General features: G+C 41.6%; 1 protein-coding gene across 1 annotated transcript; it reads left to right on the forward strand.

The window, feature by feature from the left end:
* The first annotated feature begins 1,605 nt into the window (after positions 1-1,605).
* On the forward strand, positions 1,606-5,581 carry ciao2b (cytosolic iron-sulfur assembly component 2B). The gene is made up of 5 exons (XM_012872802.3): positions 1,606-1,854; positions 2,028-2,107; positions 3,399-3,524; positions 3,645-3,690; positions 5,182-5,581. The coding sequence occupies exons 1-5, from the start codon at positions 1,728-1,730 to the stop codon at positions 5,280-5,282; spliced, it is 480 nt and encodes a 159-aa protein (XP_012728256.1). The 5' UTR covers positions 1,606-1,727; the 3' UTR covers positions 5,283-5,581.
* The last annotated feature ends 11,963 nt before the right edge of the window (positions 5,582-17,544 follow it).

Below are 17,544 nucleotides of genomic sequence, written 5' to 3' on the forward strand. Positions count from 1 at the left end.
GAATCCCACAGAAATCCTCCCTTCAAAGCAGTGCAGACAAACACTAGCAGGTGTACTAGTGAGGGCATTGTGAGGACTTTCTATAGTAGAGAAAAGTCTAGGAGAGAAACACTGCTAAGCAGATAAGGATAGGGAGTGAAAGAGACACATACAGTTTTCTAGACGTAATTGTCTGGGAAAAAGACAAGGCCAAGTGTATCATCTATAGAAAGAGAACATTAACCTGTTGGCAGCAGGAGCTCAGCTGATGACGGTGCTACAGCTAAGCAGAATGCAAGGACAGCTAATATGTAAAGAGAAAAAGTGAGAGAGGACACAAAGTTAAAAGTTCTAATAACAGAAAGGCATATAAAATTGGAAAGTAGTCGAGTCGTTGAATGTTGCAGAGTGAGAGAAAGTGGTCATCGTGTCCTCCAGTAGCCTAAGCCTTTAGTAGCAAAACTACAGAGATAGCTCAGGGTAACCTGAGCCACTCTAAGCTTTGTCAAAAAGGAAAGTTTTAAGCCTAGTCTTAAAAGTAGACAGGGTGTCTGCCTCACGGACCAAAACTGGGAGTTGGTTCCACAGGAGAGGAGCCTGATAGCTAAAGGATCTGCCTCCCATTCTACTTTTAGAGACTCTAGGAACCACCAGCAGACCTGCAGTCTGAGAGCGAAGTGCCCTGTTAGGAACATAGAATTTTAAATTCTATTCTCAATTTAACAGGAAGCCAATGAAGGGAAGCTAAAATTGGAGAAATATGATCCCTCTTGTTTATTTTCACCAGAACTCTTGCTGCAGCATTTTGGATCAGCTGAAGACTTTGAACTGCATTTTAAGGACTGCCTGATAGTAAAGAATTACAATAGTTCAGCCTTGAAGTAACAAATAAGGACTAGTTTTTCAGCGTCACCCTTTTCGCTTATCAAACGTATCATTCAGGATTTTATGAAGTGTTCCCAATTGCAGCACTGAGATGAAAAAGATCATTTTTGATGCATCGATGATTAGAAATCCATCCATCCATTGTCCATACCCTCTTATCATTGCAGGGTCGCAGAGTTGAGGGGGTTGAGCATACCCCCAGCGGTCATTGGGGGAGAGCTGAACAACCTGGACAGGTCAGGACAGGTCCATCACAGGGCAGGCAAAACAGAGACATGCAGGACAAAGTCATGCTCTAGGTATGAATATGTCCACGGAATTTAGAGAGACCAGTTAACCTACAAGTCATTTTGGAACTGTGAAAGGAAGCTACAGCACCTTGAAAGAACTCACATTTGTCATGTAAAACATTTACTAGAGCAGTTTCAATGCTATGGTGTGGTCAAAAAACTGATTTGACAGCTCTGATAGGATAGATTTATTTTGTATTAAAAATGTGTAGCCTACATTTGCTGATACATTTCCTTTTCAGATAGTTTACCATAATGGGACTGTAATTATTATGTATTAATATATTTAGATTGGGCTTCTTTAAGGACAAAAGAACATAAAAACATATGATAAACAATTTGTGTCTGTTAAATGTAGCAGCTGTTTTACTTGTGTTGTTTGGGGTCGACATTAGTTACAGTGAGAAACAGAGAGCGAACGAACTGTTCCTTTAAGACGCTCTCTCGACGACGTTGGTTTCCGCTAAACCCGGAAGTGCTCGGCCAGGTTGCTATTTCTAGCATCACAGCGCAGCGCGACGGCTTCAACTTATGACTTTCTTCTGTGTAAAAGGGCGTAAGATATAAGTTAAAATGTCCGGAGGGCTCCAGCTGGAGAATGCCAACCCGGTGATCTTCCAGCGCTCCGGGGAGAGGCTGCTGACGTCCTCCGAGGAGGACGGAGACGTTCACGACCCCATCGACGACAGGGAAATATTCGATATCCTTTTTTTTTTTATATAAATCAGGAAAACTTCCTGTAATTCAGCTTGTTTTAAACCAAATGAAATAAAATGGTTCAGTACCTTTCCACAGTATTGTAGGTACATAAACTTGCATAAAGGCATGATAATGGCGGCGGGATGAATAAATGTTGTCTTTAACTTCCGTTACATCTGATCCGGTCCATCAATGATCCGGAGCACCCGCTGTCTCTGGAGGAGCTCAACGTGGTGGAGCAGGTTCGAGTTCAGGTCGGTGTCTGACTTCACCTCTCATCACGGGTTCTGAAAAAGGTTCCGCCGCAAACTCCAGTGGATTCGTTCGTTACGCGCGTGTTTTGGTGGAGGTTGGATAAAGCTGCGACTGCGCTTGGATGATCCTGCGCGTCTTGTGCAGCTAAGTGAGGACGAGCAGCATGGCGGACAGCTGGACCACCAGACTGAGGGGGGATGCTGGGGATGCGGTGGGCTTGGAGATAGAGGACGGGGACCAGAGCTGTCAGCCGCGCAGGATTGCAGCTGAAGTGTATCAAAGGACTGGGCTGCTGATGTTTCTGTTTCTGTAACAGCTGGCACATTGCATACCAGGTTGGATATTTTACAGCTGAAAGGATGGCAGGATCGTGCTGTCCCTACCATCCCGGGTCCCTCTCCAAAAAAGAGATGCATCTAAGACCTGAGGATTATTGTCTAAACCTATAGGCTTTTAGATACCTAATAAAATATCCATTTCTCTTCAAACACACTTGTTTCTTTCTCCTGACAGAGCTGTAAATTAGGTTTACAACTGATCAAACATATATGTTTGAAGAGGAACTGTTTTTGTCATGTGTCAAACTCTCGGGTCTTAAGAGGTTAAGAATTTTGTGTTTTCATTTCTGACCCTACATACCGCACCATTTCTGAATCCTGCCGTGTTTGTGCAGTGCTGGCATCAAACGTACGCCAGGAACTAAGAGGAAGCCAGGGGGGCTGGCGGTTTGGGAGAAATCCTCCTCTCTCATTGGGTGCTTTAGCTCCTAAAATGTGAAGGAAAATACTTTTCGACTGGTTTCATTAAATCTCTATAAGGATGGAGAATAAAACAAAATGTAAAGAAAATGACACGTCTCTTCATTCCTGTACCATGTGGCTAGTGAGGAAATAGACGTGTGTGTGGTGTACGAGGAGGACAGGTGATCCTTGGGGTCCTTTAGATTCCAGGTTGGGACTTGTTGGTTAGGACTGGTCTGATGCGGGTTCAGATTGGAGTATTTATAGAGTATTCTGAGCGGTTTGGGCTTCAGTTCGTTTGTTTTTCTCTCTCAAAAACAAGAAATTGAGCAATATGCTCAAATTATGGTGCTTTGTGTTTGAGGCTTGATTTTCCACCGGGCATTTACTCCTGACGCCTAACAGGGCTGACAAAGTGTCAGGTGACCCGCTGCCAGCCCAGTGATGGCTCAGGAGGCATAAGAGTGTAAAACAAAGTATTTATATCCGTGGTTGGACTATGAGGTGGAGACAGGCTGACCTTCGGTGTGTTGTTGTGTCTTGTCTTCAGGTCAACGACACAGAGAGCACTGTGAGCATCGAGTTCACTCCCACCATACCCCACTGCAGCATGGCGACGCTCATTGGCCTGTCCATCAAAGTCAAGCTTCTGCGCTCCTTGCCAGACAGGTTCAAAGTAAGTGGAAGATGCTCATTAAATGTCGCCTGCTCTCACGTGTGGGCTGGCGCATGAAACAGACTGCGGCATCTCTTTGACTTTTTACGTTTTTATGTTGTTGTTTTTTTTTCTTTTCAGATCGATGTTCACATCACTCCTGGAACTCATGCCTCAGAGGAAGCAGGTAGAAACACGCAAAGCAAAGCAAACGTTTGAATTTAGAGGTTCATCTCAAGTTAGAACGTTAAAGAGGGCTAAACGTCTTATAGATTTGGAAGAAAGAAATATTTATTACACACTGTGATATGTCTCAAACGTTTATTTCAGTCAAGTATCGCTTACAGAGAAAGAAAGCCCCAAATCGATGTTTTACCGCTGACTAATCCAAATGATTTTTAATACATAAATGGGGGCAAACTCAAAAGAGTCACCGTGTACTGTACCTTGTATGCACTGACTCTTTGGTCAGGGCTTCTTTTGCATTGATTACTGCATCAATGTGGCGTTGCATGGAGGCGATCAGCCTGCGTTTCTGCTGAGGTGTAGCTGGAAGCCCAGGCTGCTTTGACAGCACAGTTGACTCTGGTGTCTCTCATCTTCCTCTTGACAACAGCCCATATGCGACCCATATTCGTCTTTTTGACGGCAATATCTTTTCAAAGTGTCTGCAGTCCGAACGGTCACGTCACATTTTCTCCGTCTTTGACATCACTCTCCTTGCTTCAACTACTCGTCTACACACAGTAGCAGCAGTCAGCGCTCCACAGAAGACCATTGTTAATAGTTATGCTGCTTTCCTCTTACCTTCGTTTCACTATGATGTGGTCCTAATATTGTCGGCTCCCATTGCTCACCAGGTTTCTAATAATAGCAAGGAGAGATGCCGGCCCGTATCCGAGGTCGTTTTAATTTTTTCAAGGGTTTTTCTCCCAAAACTTTATTGAACATTTACAGCAACAGTTACATTCACCATAACCTCTGTAAAACAGTGAGCTGCTCTGCGACGTCTCCTTCTGTTATCTTTGCGGTCTTGAACCGTTCAGACAGCAGTATGATGAAATCAGCATCCCCATAGAGCTAGTCAGCCGAAGGAAGCAGGAAGTGCTTAAAAATTTCGTGGTAGATGTCTGGGGTTGACTTTCTTCTTGGTAAAACACAGTGGATCAACCACCTGATGACAGATTCACTGACTGGGGAAACTTCCCACTGGACTTCACACAACATGTATTCTTGGCATCTCTACTTTCCATTTAGACCAGGAGACCTTGATTTGCAATTGAATAAAATCCTCTCTAAATTCTATAACATCTGATCAACGGTCCAGACCTTTCCCCCCTTCAGTGTCGGCGGCTCTATGCAGTCGGCAGTCCTCGCCAGGCTTGTGCCGGCCGTCGCATCGCATTTCTTCATTAGAAATCATGTTTCATTTGTGCAATACTCAGATCCTTAGCTTTTAAAAAGGATAATCAAAAAGAACAGAAACTAATGCTTGAAATATGTCACACTGAAATAAATTACACAAGTTCACAATTTGTAATTGAGTTGCTGCCTTTCAAACGACGTTCTAGTTTATTAAGATGCACCTGAACCTGTCGTCTCGAGTAGGCGGTTTGTTTTCACGCTAAGCAGAGTGAACAGCGCCCAAACTAAGTCTTCCTGCTGTTTTCATCTGCAGTGAACAAGCAGCTGGCGGACAAGGAGAGAGTGGCTGCAGCTTTGGAGAACTCGTCCCTGTTGGAGGTGGTCAACCAGTGCTTGTCCAGCAGGACCATCTAAGCAGCCTGGCAACATGTTTTTGGATTTTTTTCTGGCAGTGGAAACCCGGACAGCATTATATGTTCACTAACCCTCAGTTGTGCTATACCTAGCAGGTCAGACCTCTCTTTGTGATGTGGAGCTGCAGCTGATGGTCATTAGGTAATAAATCACAGCCAAATGTCTGTTAGGTTCATCAGTAACAGACTTTGAGATTTACTTTCTGTCTTTTATATAGAAGTTTTGTTGTCGAGCGTTTGTTCTTGCCTGTATATAATATGCATATTTTTCAAGATTTAATAAAATCACTCAGAAAACAAGCCATAGCTCTTGCTCTTTTTTTTGTCAAACCTGTGATTCCATTCTTAGCTGAAGGGAAGGTTTTATTTTAGAGGGTTGTCCACATACCGCGGTTACTCGAGCAGCTGTTGCCGTTCCTTCATCTCTGACACCTTCAAGGCGTATTTGTCCACACAACCGCTGGTTGCTGGATAGTTTCTCTTCAGAACGTTCTCTGTAAACCAGATCGCCTTTTAAGCTTAAGACAGAACCCAGTAGATCAGGAGCTCTACAAATACTCAGACCAACCCCCATCCTGCCACGTTCCAAGTCACTTCCTTTATCCTCCCCATCATGATGCTCTGTTTGAGTTTCAGCAGCTGATTTTTACAGTGCCCAGATGCCCAAATGGTGGAGTAGGGCATTTTTTTAATAAAAAAAAAAGACCTTTAGTTTCTACATGGATGTGGATGAACAAACTTTTCAGCGTAATATGTTTCCACTAAAACAAACCCGACTTCCCGTTCATAATGTGGGGCAAAAAGCTGCGTGTGCTTCAAACATAACCGTGTGAGGGCGTCCCAGCATCAGCCTTCGTGGGTCTGAGCCTCTTGTCCTGAAACGTGCATCGTCTCCTTTTCTCCACCAGGTGGAGGCCTGTGTATGCGCGGGGATTCGGTCTGCCAGAACCAGCCGCAGCCTTGCCAGGCCACACGTTTACTGAGCACTTCACACATCTGTGTCTAAGTGGATGAGACAGGATGTCTTCATCTAGACAAACATGAGCTTCTGTGGGGAGCAGGCGCTTGCTGGATCACACATCTGAACATTAAACGCTGAGATCCAACCTTTTTAATCGGTGCGTGATGAAATACTTTTGGGCCGACTGTTCTGGTAGAGTTGCATGCGGTGGTTCTGTTTCTGGGAGAGAACACGTATTGCAGCATAAAGTGTTCCCAGAACTAGGCTATCACAGCGGCCCACCCCCATGGGTCCACATCTGGAAACATTGCGTCACTGCAGAAACACCGGATGAGAGCCGCGCTCTGCACAGCTGCATTGGCTGAAACCAGAGGCGCGAACACGGAGGGTTCAGGCAACTCCCATGTTCAGAACCGGGCCAATCAGGCTGCATCTCACAGATCGGGAATCGGATCTAGGAATGTTGTCAAAGTGGAGTTGTTCACTTAAATTGTAAAACGAGCAGGATTTTCAAATAGTGCTTAGTGGCAGTGTCAGGCAGTAACATTTTCTTTTCATTTTACAGTGTGAATTCAAACTCTAAAAGAGCATGTTCAGAAATAAAAGTTGTAGTACTATGTGTGCCACTTTATAGACAGAGCCACCTATAATTTAATTGTATGTTATTTACAGTTGACTGACATGTGGACACTGGACAGCAGTCCACATGTCAGTTTAAAAAAAGACAAACTCTTAGTGACCTGCTGGTAGAGTCATGCAGCCACAGCCCTCTGTGCTTTGAAATAACCAAAACTAAAACAGACGAGGAACAGTGACAAGGTGAAATGAGCAGTACCCGATTAACAAGCAGCCTACATGCAATTTGGAACATTACATTAAATGATGTACTTAATATGGCAGCCATATTGGATATTGAAGTCAGAGTTGTGCAAAAGGGGATTTCAGCTTTAGTGGCAATTTTCTACTTCCATCGGGTAACTCAAAAAGTTGATCTAGAGTGCAAATTTACTCTGGTTAAGAAAAAGCAACATTCTATAGCATCAAATATATAGACTATTAATACAGATATAAGGTATAAATAATAAGATATAACCAGGGGCGGTTCTAGACCAAATTTACCAGGGGGGCCAAGGTGGGGTCAGTGTTTTTTCACAGGGGCACAGAACAAAAAAATTTAAAACAATAAAATGGCAATATTTAACTGTGTAATAATATTAAGTGGCTTGTGGCTCTGGAACTGCAGGTTTCAGACCCCTGATCTAGCAGTTGAAAACTTTGCCCCCTGCTCAATACGGCTAAAGCTAAACGTGAAACATCTTAAGTTTTAAATTCTTTTTATAGTAAAGCTGTATAGGTAAAAAATTATATTGGTCAAAGTGACCAATCAGTTATGGTTTCTTTGCCATTGCAAATAATTATGAGTTTATTTAACATCATGCTTTTAGTACAGGGGCCATAACAGAGGCCAAGGCCATTTCTACAGGGGCACGGGCCCCTGTCTAGAACCGCCCCTGGATATAACATAACACAAATGTGTTAATTGGGAAATTTGCCATACCGAACCACATTTTAACTTTACAGAGATCAGTTAAATTGAATGGATCGGCACAATCCTAACAAAAACCGGTGTAGCCTACTTTTTGTCTGAAAGCGGCTATTTATTTAAGCGGATATAATGAGGGCCACCAAACAGCCACTTTAGCTTCTGGACTGGCTAGATAAAAGGGAGCAGAGTTTGGGTTCAAGATAAGAGACAGTTTTAAATTCATTAAACGATGCGAGGTTTGTGGATAGCGTTTGCTGTCATTAATAAAAAAGTGCTAAAAGTTTAAATTAAGTTTAAAGCTTAAAACTGGTCCTCCAGTTGGGTAAATCCAGCTGATCTCAGAGGTAAATTGAATGTCCTGTAGTCGCTGAAAGTCCGGCTGACCGCGCACAACCCGGTTCCTGCAGGGCTCTGGTGGGTGAGGCAGCCCGCCTGCGGACCTCAGCATCGGCTGCGCAGCCGCAGCGCAGCGCAGCGCTCCTCATCAGCCACCGCAGGGTCCTCCTGACGGTCCGTGGAAGGCTAGCAGCCGCGCAGAGGGTCTCGTACTTTTAGAGGTAAGTTAGAAAAAGCCCACACGGACTGCAACTTTTTATTGCAAGTCTTTGTCTGCGTGCCCGCGGCGGAAAAGTCGCCTCGGCGAAGCGGAAACGCGGAGAGCCGAGCCGCTCGGAGCCGCACAAGTTGTCAACTTGTTGGAAGCAGCTGGGAGTAATTGCTGCAGGGAACGGGCTGGTTTGTTCCCCACACCAGAGAGCTCTGATGTCGGCTTCAGACGGCTTTGGAAACTGCAGGCGTCTTTGGCATCCGGTCTGCTTTTTTTTCCTTTTTTTTTTTTTTTTGCGTGCTATCCCACCCATAAATAAAACTCTTAAAACTCCGCGATTGCGTTTACAGACGGGTTTGGAGTTGCCGTTAAAGCGCCAGACTGCTGTTGCTGCAGCAGATTGTACATATTGGACTTTTCTGACTTTTTTTGAGGGGTAGCTGCTGGTTGGGAGCTCACATCAGGCACAACAAAAAAAAATAAAAAAATAAATAATAAAAAATGCTCTTGAACAAATCGTACAGGAATGCTTTAAAATGTGCTGCGTGTGATCTGCGCTGTTTGCGGTGGCGTTTGTACACAGCGTCTCAGACAAGATGTTGTTCTGGAGAGAGCGGTCATCCTGGGATCACTCAGTTCTGGGAACATGGACTTTATGAAGACGCTTGCTGTGAATGCTGTTATGGCATTCCTCAAATGGGTTGATCAAAAGGCTTATAGGCCTGAAAAGCGGGATATAGAATACTGCAATGAACTATCTTTGGGTTCGTTTCTGTAGTTTGATTTTTTTTTTTTTTTTTTTTTTGTATTTAGCGCCCCCTACCCAAAACTGTGCAGAACTACTATCCCCTGCATTCACGATTGCAAATTTTTTTCAGCGTGTTGTCTTTACCACATATGCACTGCTAAACCCTGACATTTTCCCCACCCATATTTGCACTAATAATAATAATAATAGCCGAATCTCAGTCAGATTAGATGAAAGCAGCAATGTCCAATTCTTGCCCCAGGTTTTCAGTTGCATTTACGTCTGGACTTTGACTTACAAAGCAAGTGAAAGTAATGGCTAACATATAGTGGGATCTAGACATTTTTATTGTTGCTATCCTGGTCAATGTCCTGCTGGGAAGGATGAGCCTCTAACGAGGTTTCTTCCAGAATTGCACTGTATTTATAGCTCCATCCATCTCACTTTGAACTTGGTCCCTGCTCAAGAAACACATACCCTTAGCATGATGCTGCCACCACCACATCTCACCGCAGAAACGGTGTGTTTCAGGTGATGTTCAATCTTAATTTTCGACTAGTCTTTTGCATGTAGGCCAAAGGGTTTAGCTTTCTTCTCATCAGACCAGAATACCTTCTTCCATCTGTTTGTCACGTGGTTCTGTCACGTAAAGGCGAGACTTTCTGGTTCTAACATCTGCTCTGTTAAATAATTCAATATCAATATATATTGAGATATCATTTTATTCAATAAAGGTGATATGACATTTATAATAGCTCAATATACATTGCAGTCTATGATATCATCATGTCACTGAATGACGTTCTGGGTTTCATGTAATTTTATGTGTTTTATTTTTTAAAGCAAACATTTCTAAAATGTTATATTGGAATTGAGGTTAAATTAGCTTAACTAATTCAGAACATTTGGTATGTGTTTCAACCCATTCACAATGGAAATCATGTGTTAAACAAAAATATTATTTGATAAAATAAAATTTTAAAGAATGGTTTTCTCAGTAAACATCAGGAAACTTCTAGAACACTCGATTTTATTAATGCGATCATACCTCCGGGAGGCTAGGGGTCGCTGTAGCGATCGGTCGCTAAAATCAGCTTATCCTAAAGTGATACAAAACACCTTTAAATCAACATTAATATTCCATATTAATGCGGTAATAACGCTCATAGCACTATCGAATGATGGTGGAGCGAAACAAACATTATTTTTGAAACTAATCGTAGTTGTTTATCCGGGAAAGCGGAAGTTACTGGAAGCTAATAGCATTTATGCCAGCGAACATTCAGCGCTAACTTTGAAAAGCTTCGGCTTTATTCTGGTCGTAATCAGTGGGCCGGATAACATAAACGTTAATATCGCATCAATGTATGAAACCCTTGTGGAGGTAACGTTTGTTATAACCATAAAGCACACTCGAATTACATCAGCAATGGCATGGTTCGAAGAAGCTAGTGGGAGCTACGTCAGTTAGCTCCACGTGTTTAAAGACAAAGTGAAAATACACTACGTATACCTAAAATTTCTCTGCCAAACCTGTCGGTGCCTCTGTGTCAGCTCGCTTCACTTTGGACATCCAAGGGAAAGCAGTACTCCAAGGAAACGTTGGTAATTTCAGCAACGGGCAGCATGCGGCTCTACGGCTAGCCGAAATGTGGCGCTTGGAGTGGGCCCCGGGTCGTAGTCGAGTCCCCGGCATGCAGCAGGCGATCTCAGTCCAGGTTTTACTCTCAGCTTGGGAAAATGGGTTCTGTGCTGGCTGGTCCAGCTCCGTCTGGAGTCCATTTCCTGCAACAGCTGAGGAAGCAAAACAAAGCTGGTTCGGCATAGGAATTGCAGAAGTGAGACTGCAGACTTAGCTTTGATTCGGCCGTCAGGTCCTCTGCCCCGCAGAGGACAAAGAGAATTTCCCCCTTTGTCGCTCCATTGAAGCGACGGGACATGAGTTTCTCACAAAGCACATTTTACCCAGTTTGTGAATCTTTGAGACCCGCATTGCTGGCTGGTCCCCAGGACGGACCCTCGCCTTGAGAGTCCACCGGCAAGAAGGATGAAGAGAGTGAGGTGGAGTCTGGCTCCATAGCAGGCACCCTGCTGAGAGAGGCTTTCTGTGTAATCTTTTAAATATAACTTTCAGCCCGTATAATATTTTCCCATTACTAACGTAAACGACGTCAAGTGAGGACAGAGAAAGATACATTTTCTGATTACCACTCGTTTTCTGCTCCCGGATCCATTGCAATGCCCTCATCTGTTGCTTCCGATTCCTCTCTTACTCTTGGTTCCTCTCCTCCTTCATCACTAACTTTAACCTTAGATGTCGCACCTGCATGACAGTTTCCCTGATTTCCCTGATTGAAGCGTAGAGGAAGATTTCTAAATAAGTACATATTCATGTGAATACCGTAACGCTCCATTATGACACCCAAGCACCAGACTGGGGCTTTACTGCTAACACTTTATTTTAGGACGAACAGAACAGGATAGCTTTCACTCCGCCAGTCCCCCGAACCGCCATAGACATTATATACATAGATGCCTCGTTGGGCGGGTTCTACAGTATGGCGGTGACGTTGACGTGCGAACCTGCGCCAAATGAGGCGTCTACGTATATGATGTCTGTGCGAACAACCACTCCATCCCCCGGCAGCCACACATTTCTTCCGGGATAAACCCAAAACAACCTAACTTAAAGAAACAGTAAGTGTGCAACAGCACCTAGCAATAATGTCTAATACAGATCATTACAATACATTTTTATTTATTTCTTACATTGACAGTTTTTGATTTTAATTTTTACAAAGGAAATGTTTATTGACTAGTCCTTAGGCTGTGGCAAAAAACACAGACAGACCACCATTCCATTTTTCACCTTGCGCACCCCTAGTGGCAGCTCACGCAGGGAATCCCTGATCTAGGGGTATTGGCGTTAAAAGAGGCTGAATACAGATGCACACGATGCTTTTCAGAGATTGTATGTGTCATAAAATTGTGAAACCAATCATTTTCTTCCCCCTTCTCAGTTATGTATATCTTTTGTGTTGGTCTATCACATAATATACAAAAAAAAATAATTTATACATTGTAGTTTGATGTTCCAAAATTTGAAGAAAAAAAATCTAGCACCTTTTTAACACTTTTGCAGGAGGCTGTGTCTGTGAGAATTGTGGGTTGAAAATGTTAGTGCCATCTAGTTCAGTTCTAGAAATATATATTTTTAGAGATTTTTCTAAACTATACAGATGTTTTCACAATCGACCGGGTTTTACATTCAAAATAATTCGGATACATATTAGAGAGGCTTATTCAGGGGCTTATGTTCTATTTGAGAGACAATCACAGTCATATAAAGTCATGCTAAATTGCAAAGAGAAAGGAAGATGATGCATAGTTAAAACATTTTTGTTGCAGGTAAACAGTGTGTGATGCGGCTTGGTACGGCTAAATGTTTTGGCTGATTCCTCTTTCAGTCAAAACCAGATGGTGAGCATCAAAGCTTGCCACAGATTCCTGTCTGAACCTTGACTACTCCAGTCCAGCACATGGGCACGCTTTGAGCTAAACCAATGCCATCGTTGCTCCTGTTGCTTGTTTCGGGCTGTTGTGCTTGAAGTTGACCCTCTGCCACCGTCTCAAGCGTTTTACAGCCTCCAACAGGTTTTCTTAAAGGAGTTCCTTGTATTAACCAAATCAATTTCCCAATCGAGCAGCTTCCTTGTCCTACTGAAGAAAAGCGCAGCATGATGCTTCCACCCTCCTCGTTTCACGCTGGGTATGGTGTGTTTGAGGTGATTAGCAGCGTTCGTTACATGTGCCACATAGTGTGCGTCGCAGGCAGGCCTTAAAGTTCATCAGACCTCATCAGAGTTCCTTCTTCCCCATGTTGGCTGCGTCTCATACGTGACTTATGATAAACTGTGAAAGAGACTTCTGTCTTTCAACTCTGGGTGGCTTGTTGGACTCTTCCATTTGTTCCATTCTCGCCAGGTCTGTTGATTGCATGGCCAATATTGGCATGTTGACAAATTCTTTGAATATCTTTTAAGCCATTGTAAGAAGCTTAATGTTTAACTTTGAGTTTTGGTGTTATAAATTGTGTTGTTCTAGTGCTTACTGACCCTACTTTGAGTTGTTCCTTTACTCATTCAGACTGAAGATGCTCTGGTTGAAATGTCATTGTGTAAATTTGTTTTCTTCTTAAGTATTTTTAAATGATATTTTTTAATTATGACTTTATTGTTTTTTTTTTATTGTCTCTTCAGTCTTGGTTTTTCTATTTATGGACTTGGGCCTGCCAGGGTAGTATGATTTTTGATGATTAATGATTTACTTTTTTCTATTTGGAGTGCACAGTTGTGTGTTGTTGCAATAAATCTTCTAGGATTGTCACAACACTAAAATGTCTGGTTTGTTTTGTTGTTTCACTGATGAATAGTTGACTGAGCCGTCAGCTGATTGTTTTCCTGCGCTGCTTCGGGCCGCAGTAGAACGAAGCACATCTCAACAGGGGAGCTCAGACCGACAGAGCCCTGTCATTGGGCTGTCTGTGTCCGTGACGCTTTCGTTTGAGCAGATAGCGTTAGCTTATGTCGTCCAGGTGCAGATTTCAGCTGAAAAGTAGAAAAACACTCAACACTGCTACCGAGCAGGGTTGTTTCATGGAGTAATTTGTTGTCATGATTTGACTCAGAGTAATAGCTTTTGAGCTTTCTGAAACTGAAAAGCCAGGGTATCCAGGAATTTAGCCCAGAACCTACTCTGGAGATCCATTAACTGAGGCCCAGGAGGTTTACTGCTTCACGGTTACAGAAGCTTTACTGGCTTTTAAATGTTGCTCTCAAACAGCAGTGTTGTAACGTTAGCTTGTTGCGTTGTCGTGGCTTGTGGCATCGTTCCACATTGCTGTTGTTTTTGTGTTGCCAATAAAGAGGGGTGCATTTGTTTTCCTGGCTGTATTCAACATGTTGGCCGAGTCAAAACTTTCAGGAACAAATTACTGTTTAGATGAGCGGCTGCAGCGAGGCTTAGTGCCTCTGTCACTGCAGCGCTGCAGTCTGAAGACATGCAGTTATTCAGGCAAATGTGAATGGGTCCGTTTATATTGATCATGACACAAATGAGTATCTTTGGATAATTTATTGAGATATTGAATTTCCTGCTTGAGTGTAGAATCTATTTTTACTCTTAAGGTATATAAATACTCTGCAAGAACAGATGTATTCTCTCTCCCAGCTTTGTATGACCAAAACAATGTCATTCTGTTCTTGCCATCCCCCCAAATTTTGCTTTTTCCATTTTCATTTGTCTGAATTTCACTTTTTCCGTTCTAATCATACTCCAAAAAAATGTGTAATTAAGGAGCGGATGAAAAAAATTCAGCAACTCAATAGCTACAGATCTCCACATTTAACGACTCATGTTCAACTTCTAAGTACTGTGGTTCAGCAGCGCATTAATGCATTTGCAATGTATTTAAAAGCATTACCCTTATTTTTTTTCAAGAAAAAAAAGCTCATTATTTACGTGTAAAAAAGAACTAGATGTATTTTGCATAAAATACTTCCTTTTTATAATTTAAAAAGGCTTCTTAGATGAGTAAGTATAACATCTACAGACAGTAAAACCTTGTGCACATATTCATAATTAGAAGCACCTATATCTATTTTCATCTCTTTCAATTGTTGCAGACATCTCTATTGAAGTACATGATTCTCGGTCTTCTGGTGTTTAGCTCTCGTGTTCTGACAGCACTTGACTTCTTGTGAAGTAGGAAATGCCCTGGCCTGGGAGAGCCTTTTTCTCGTTGTATTGCCACCTAGAGGAAAAGAACAAATGACTCTGTTCTTGTGGCCTATAAGTACATTCTGATATGCAGCATTATTTTCTATATTTAACCTCAGCTGGGAGAAGCAGACCCTTTTTAAACTTCAAGTAAGGGTAAAAGACTCACTTTCGGTTTGTGTAAAAGAAACAATGATAGGAAGCTGTGAACTTTGCTAGACCCATGCATGTTTAAAGAAAGTAAGCTCACTTACAATATGGGTTTGGGGTTTTCCTGGTACCAAAATGTCTTTATAGAAAAGTATATTGTCACACTTAGCAGTCGAAATATTGTTCCACTTTTAATGGCTTCTAAACTACATCATTGGTATTATGCATTGTTTTATTTTTAAAGGCAACCTTTTGTTACCTGGTCCACGTGCTCACCAAAAAGAAGCACCTAGTATAACATTGTGTAACATACAACACAGGCAGCCAACAAACAGTAGATTGTCCTGAAAAAATGGAACATATTAACTTTGTATGACAAATCCATTTATTGTTAAGGAACACTTACAAAGGGTGTTTAGAGATCTCAGCCTTTGCAATGTGTAATTGCCATAATTTAAATAACTCATTTTAATTATAAGTTATAAATAAGTTATTTTTTAACTTATTTAAATTAAATAATATTAAATAATATTAACAATAATAATAATAATAATATGTATAATAGCAACATCAACTTAAATTGATAATCAACAGTAAGGCAAATATATCAAAATGTCAATGAAACAATACATCAAGCAAGTACGGAGTACAGAAATATCATTGTTTCACATAAAAAAAAAAACAATGTAGAAAATTAGCATTTTTAAGCATTTATGAAAGGGTATTATAACGTTAAGGAAGTAGTTTCCGGACGAGTATCACGTTCACTTTATGCAAAAATAAGTGAGAATCAACATCCTGTGAGCATATCTTCTCAAGTGTGAAAAGGTTTCCTCTTTCAGTGAGGAATAAACCTGTCACAGCAGTACTGTTTGAGAATGCACAGATTATAGATTATCAGACCGTAGATCAATGACTTCAAGCTGGACCTTACTTGGTGCATTATCCACTCTAAAAGTAAAGGGACACACAATCAGGTTTTTTCACTCTCAACTGTTTTGAAGTCTTCAAATCATTTTGAAAACTCGCCATGCAGTGCCACTAACATGGATGAATACCTCTGAAGGTGATTAGCTGATAGTGTGACTTCCTGCTATGTTAGCATGTCAGTAAGAATGTTTCCCTGTAATTGACTTGGAAAAAAATTCAATTGTCTCATGAAATCTGTCACCAAGCTGTAGGCGAGAGTCAGGTTATTACTTTTCAGCTTAGTATTTAGTTAATTCATTAGTGGAGTCGGTTGATCCTGTTAGCCTGGAATAACAAAGTTTGATTTCTGATTGTGGAATTATTCCCAAGATAACCACCAGTACATTGATCAGAAAGAGTGATGGTGTAGCCTTTAACCAGAGATGGCGATTCAGGTTTCACACTGGAACTCTCATTGCAAAAGAAATATATAAATAAATAAAATGTCCTTGTAGGTTAATGGAAAACGTATTATCTGTGGTCTGTGTTTGCAATGAACCCAGGGCAAATAAAGACATGATAGTTTTTAATACATATTTATCCCACTTCCAAACTGTGGGACAACAAAAGGATGCATATATGATATTATAAATCTTTTATGATGAAATGTGCTATATAAACACATTTACTTTTTCTATTTTCTATTTTATTTAGCTGTCGTATATATCGCTTATTTTTCTAAAATTGTGCAGTTCTACAGTCTGTTTATGTTCCTTATAAGGACCAGATGGATGTCTCTCAAAAACGTACTCTGTACAAAATGTCTTAATTTAATTTCAGAGCACAACAAACTTGACTCTGACATTATTATTACAAACTCTTCAAAATAAAAGCCACTTCCATGAGAGAAATTGTAAAATGTGTCATTTTCTCTCATTCCCCTACCACGTTCTGCTTTGCCCTTTTGAAATTTTAATGTTTATTCCCGGGACATGTTTGTTGCTCAGACCTACCCACACATGTTCAAAGTGTAGATTTGGGACGTAGGTTCCTGATAATCTTGCAAATCCTCCAATTCGGAGTGAGGAAAAAGAAAAGGGGCCCATGTAGCACACCACGTATACCAATGACACTTAAGCTGATTCTGCAAAGCCAATTTAAAGTGTGTAGTCACACACTGATGCAGCATGAAGCCCCCTCTGTTTGGCTTTTGTGGCTCAGCTGACTTTGCAACAGCGGTTAGCTATTTTTAAGTAGACGTCTTTTCTCCCCCCCCTCACTAAAAAGTTCTTATTTAGCTGCTTCTGTTCTTCTTATTTACTATGAGAACCCAAACAGAGACTGCCCAGGGCCGAATCATGGGGTCCTGACATGACACTACAAGGGGATAATCTGGATGAATGACATCTAGGAAGCAACATCAACTGTTGTAAAGTGGATCTGATGCCCTGGTTTCACATTTTGGAAAGAAAAATTATTGCATATATAGTTTTTTTTTTTTTTACATCATGCTTTTTGTTCCATGATAAGAAGCTTAATTCAACAACGCAACAACATGGGCATATACAAGTGTATATGGTAAAGTATTTGTTCACAAAGGAGATCCGGTCTTTTAATCACTTCC

Source organism: Fundulus heteroclitus, chromosome 22 (genome assembly GCF_011125445.2).
Source record: "Fundulus heteroclitus isolate FHET01 chromosome 22, MU-UCD_Fhet_4.1, whole genome shotgun sequence".
Taxonomy (NCBI): domain Eukaryota; kingdom Metazoa; phylum Chordata; class Actinopteri; order Cyprinodontiformes; family Fundulidae; genus Fundulus; species Fundulus heteroclitus.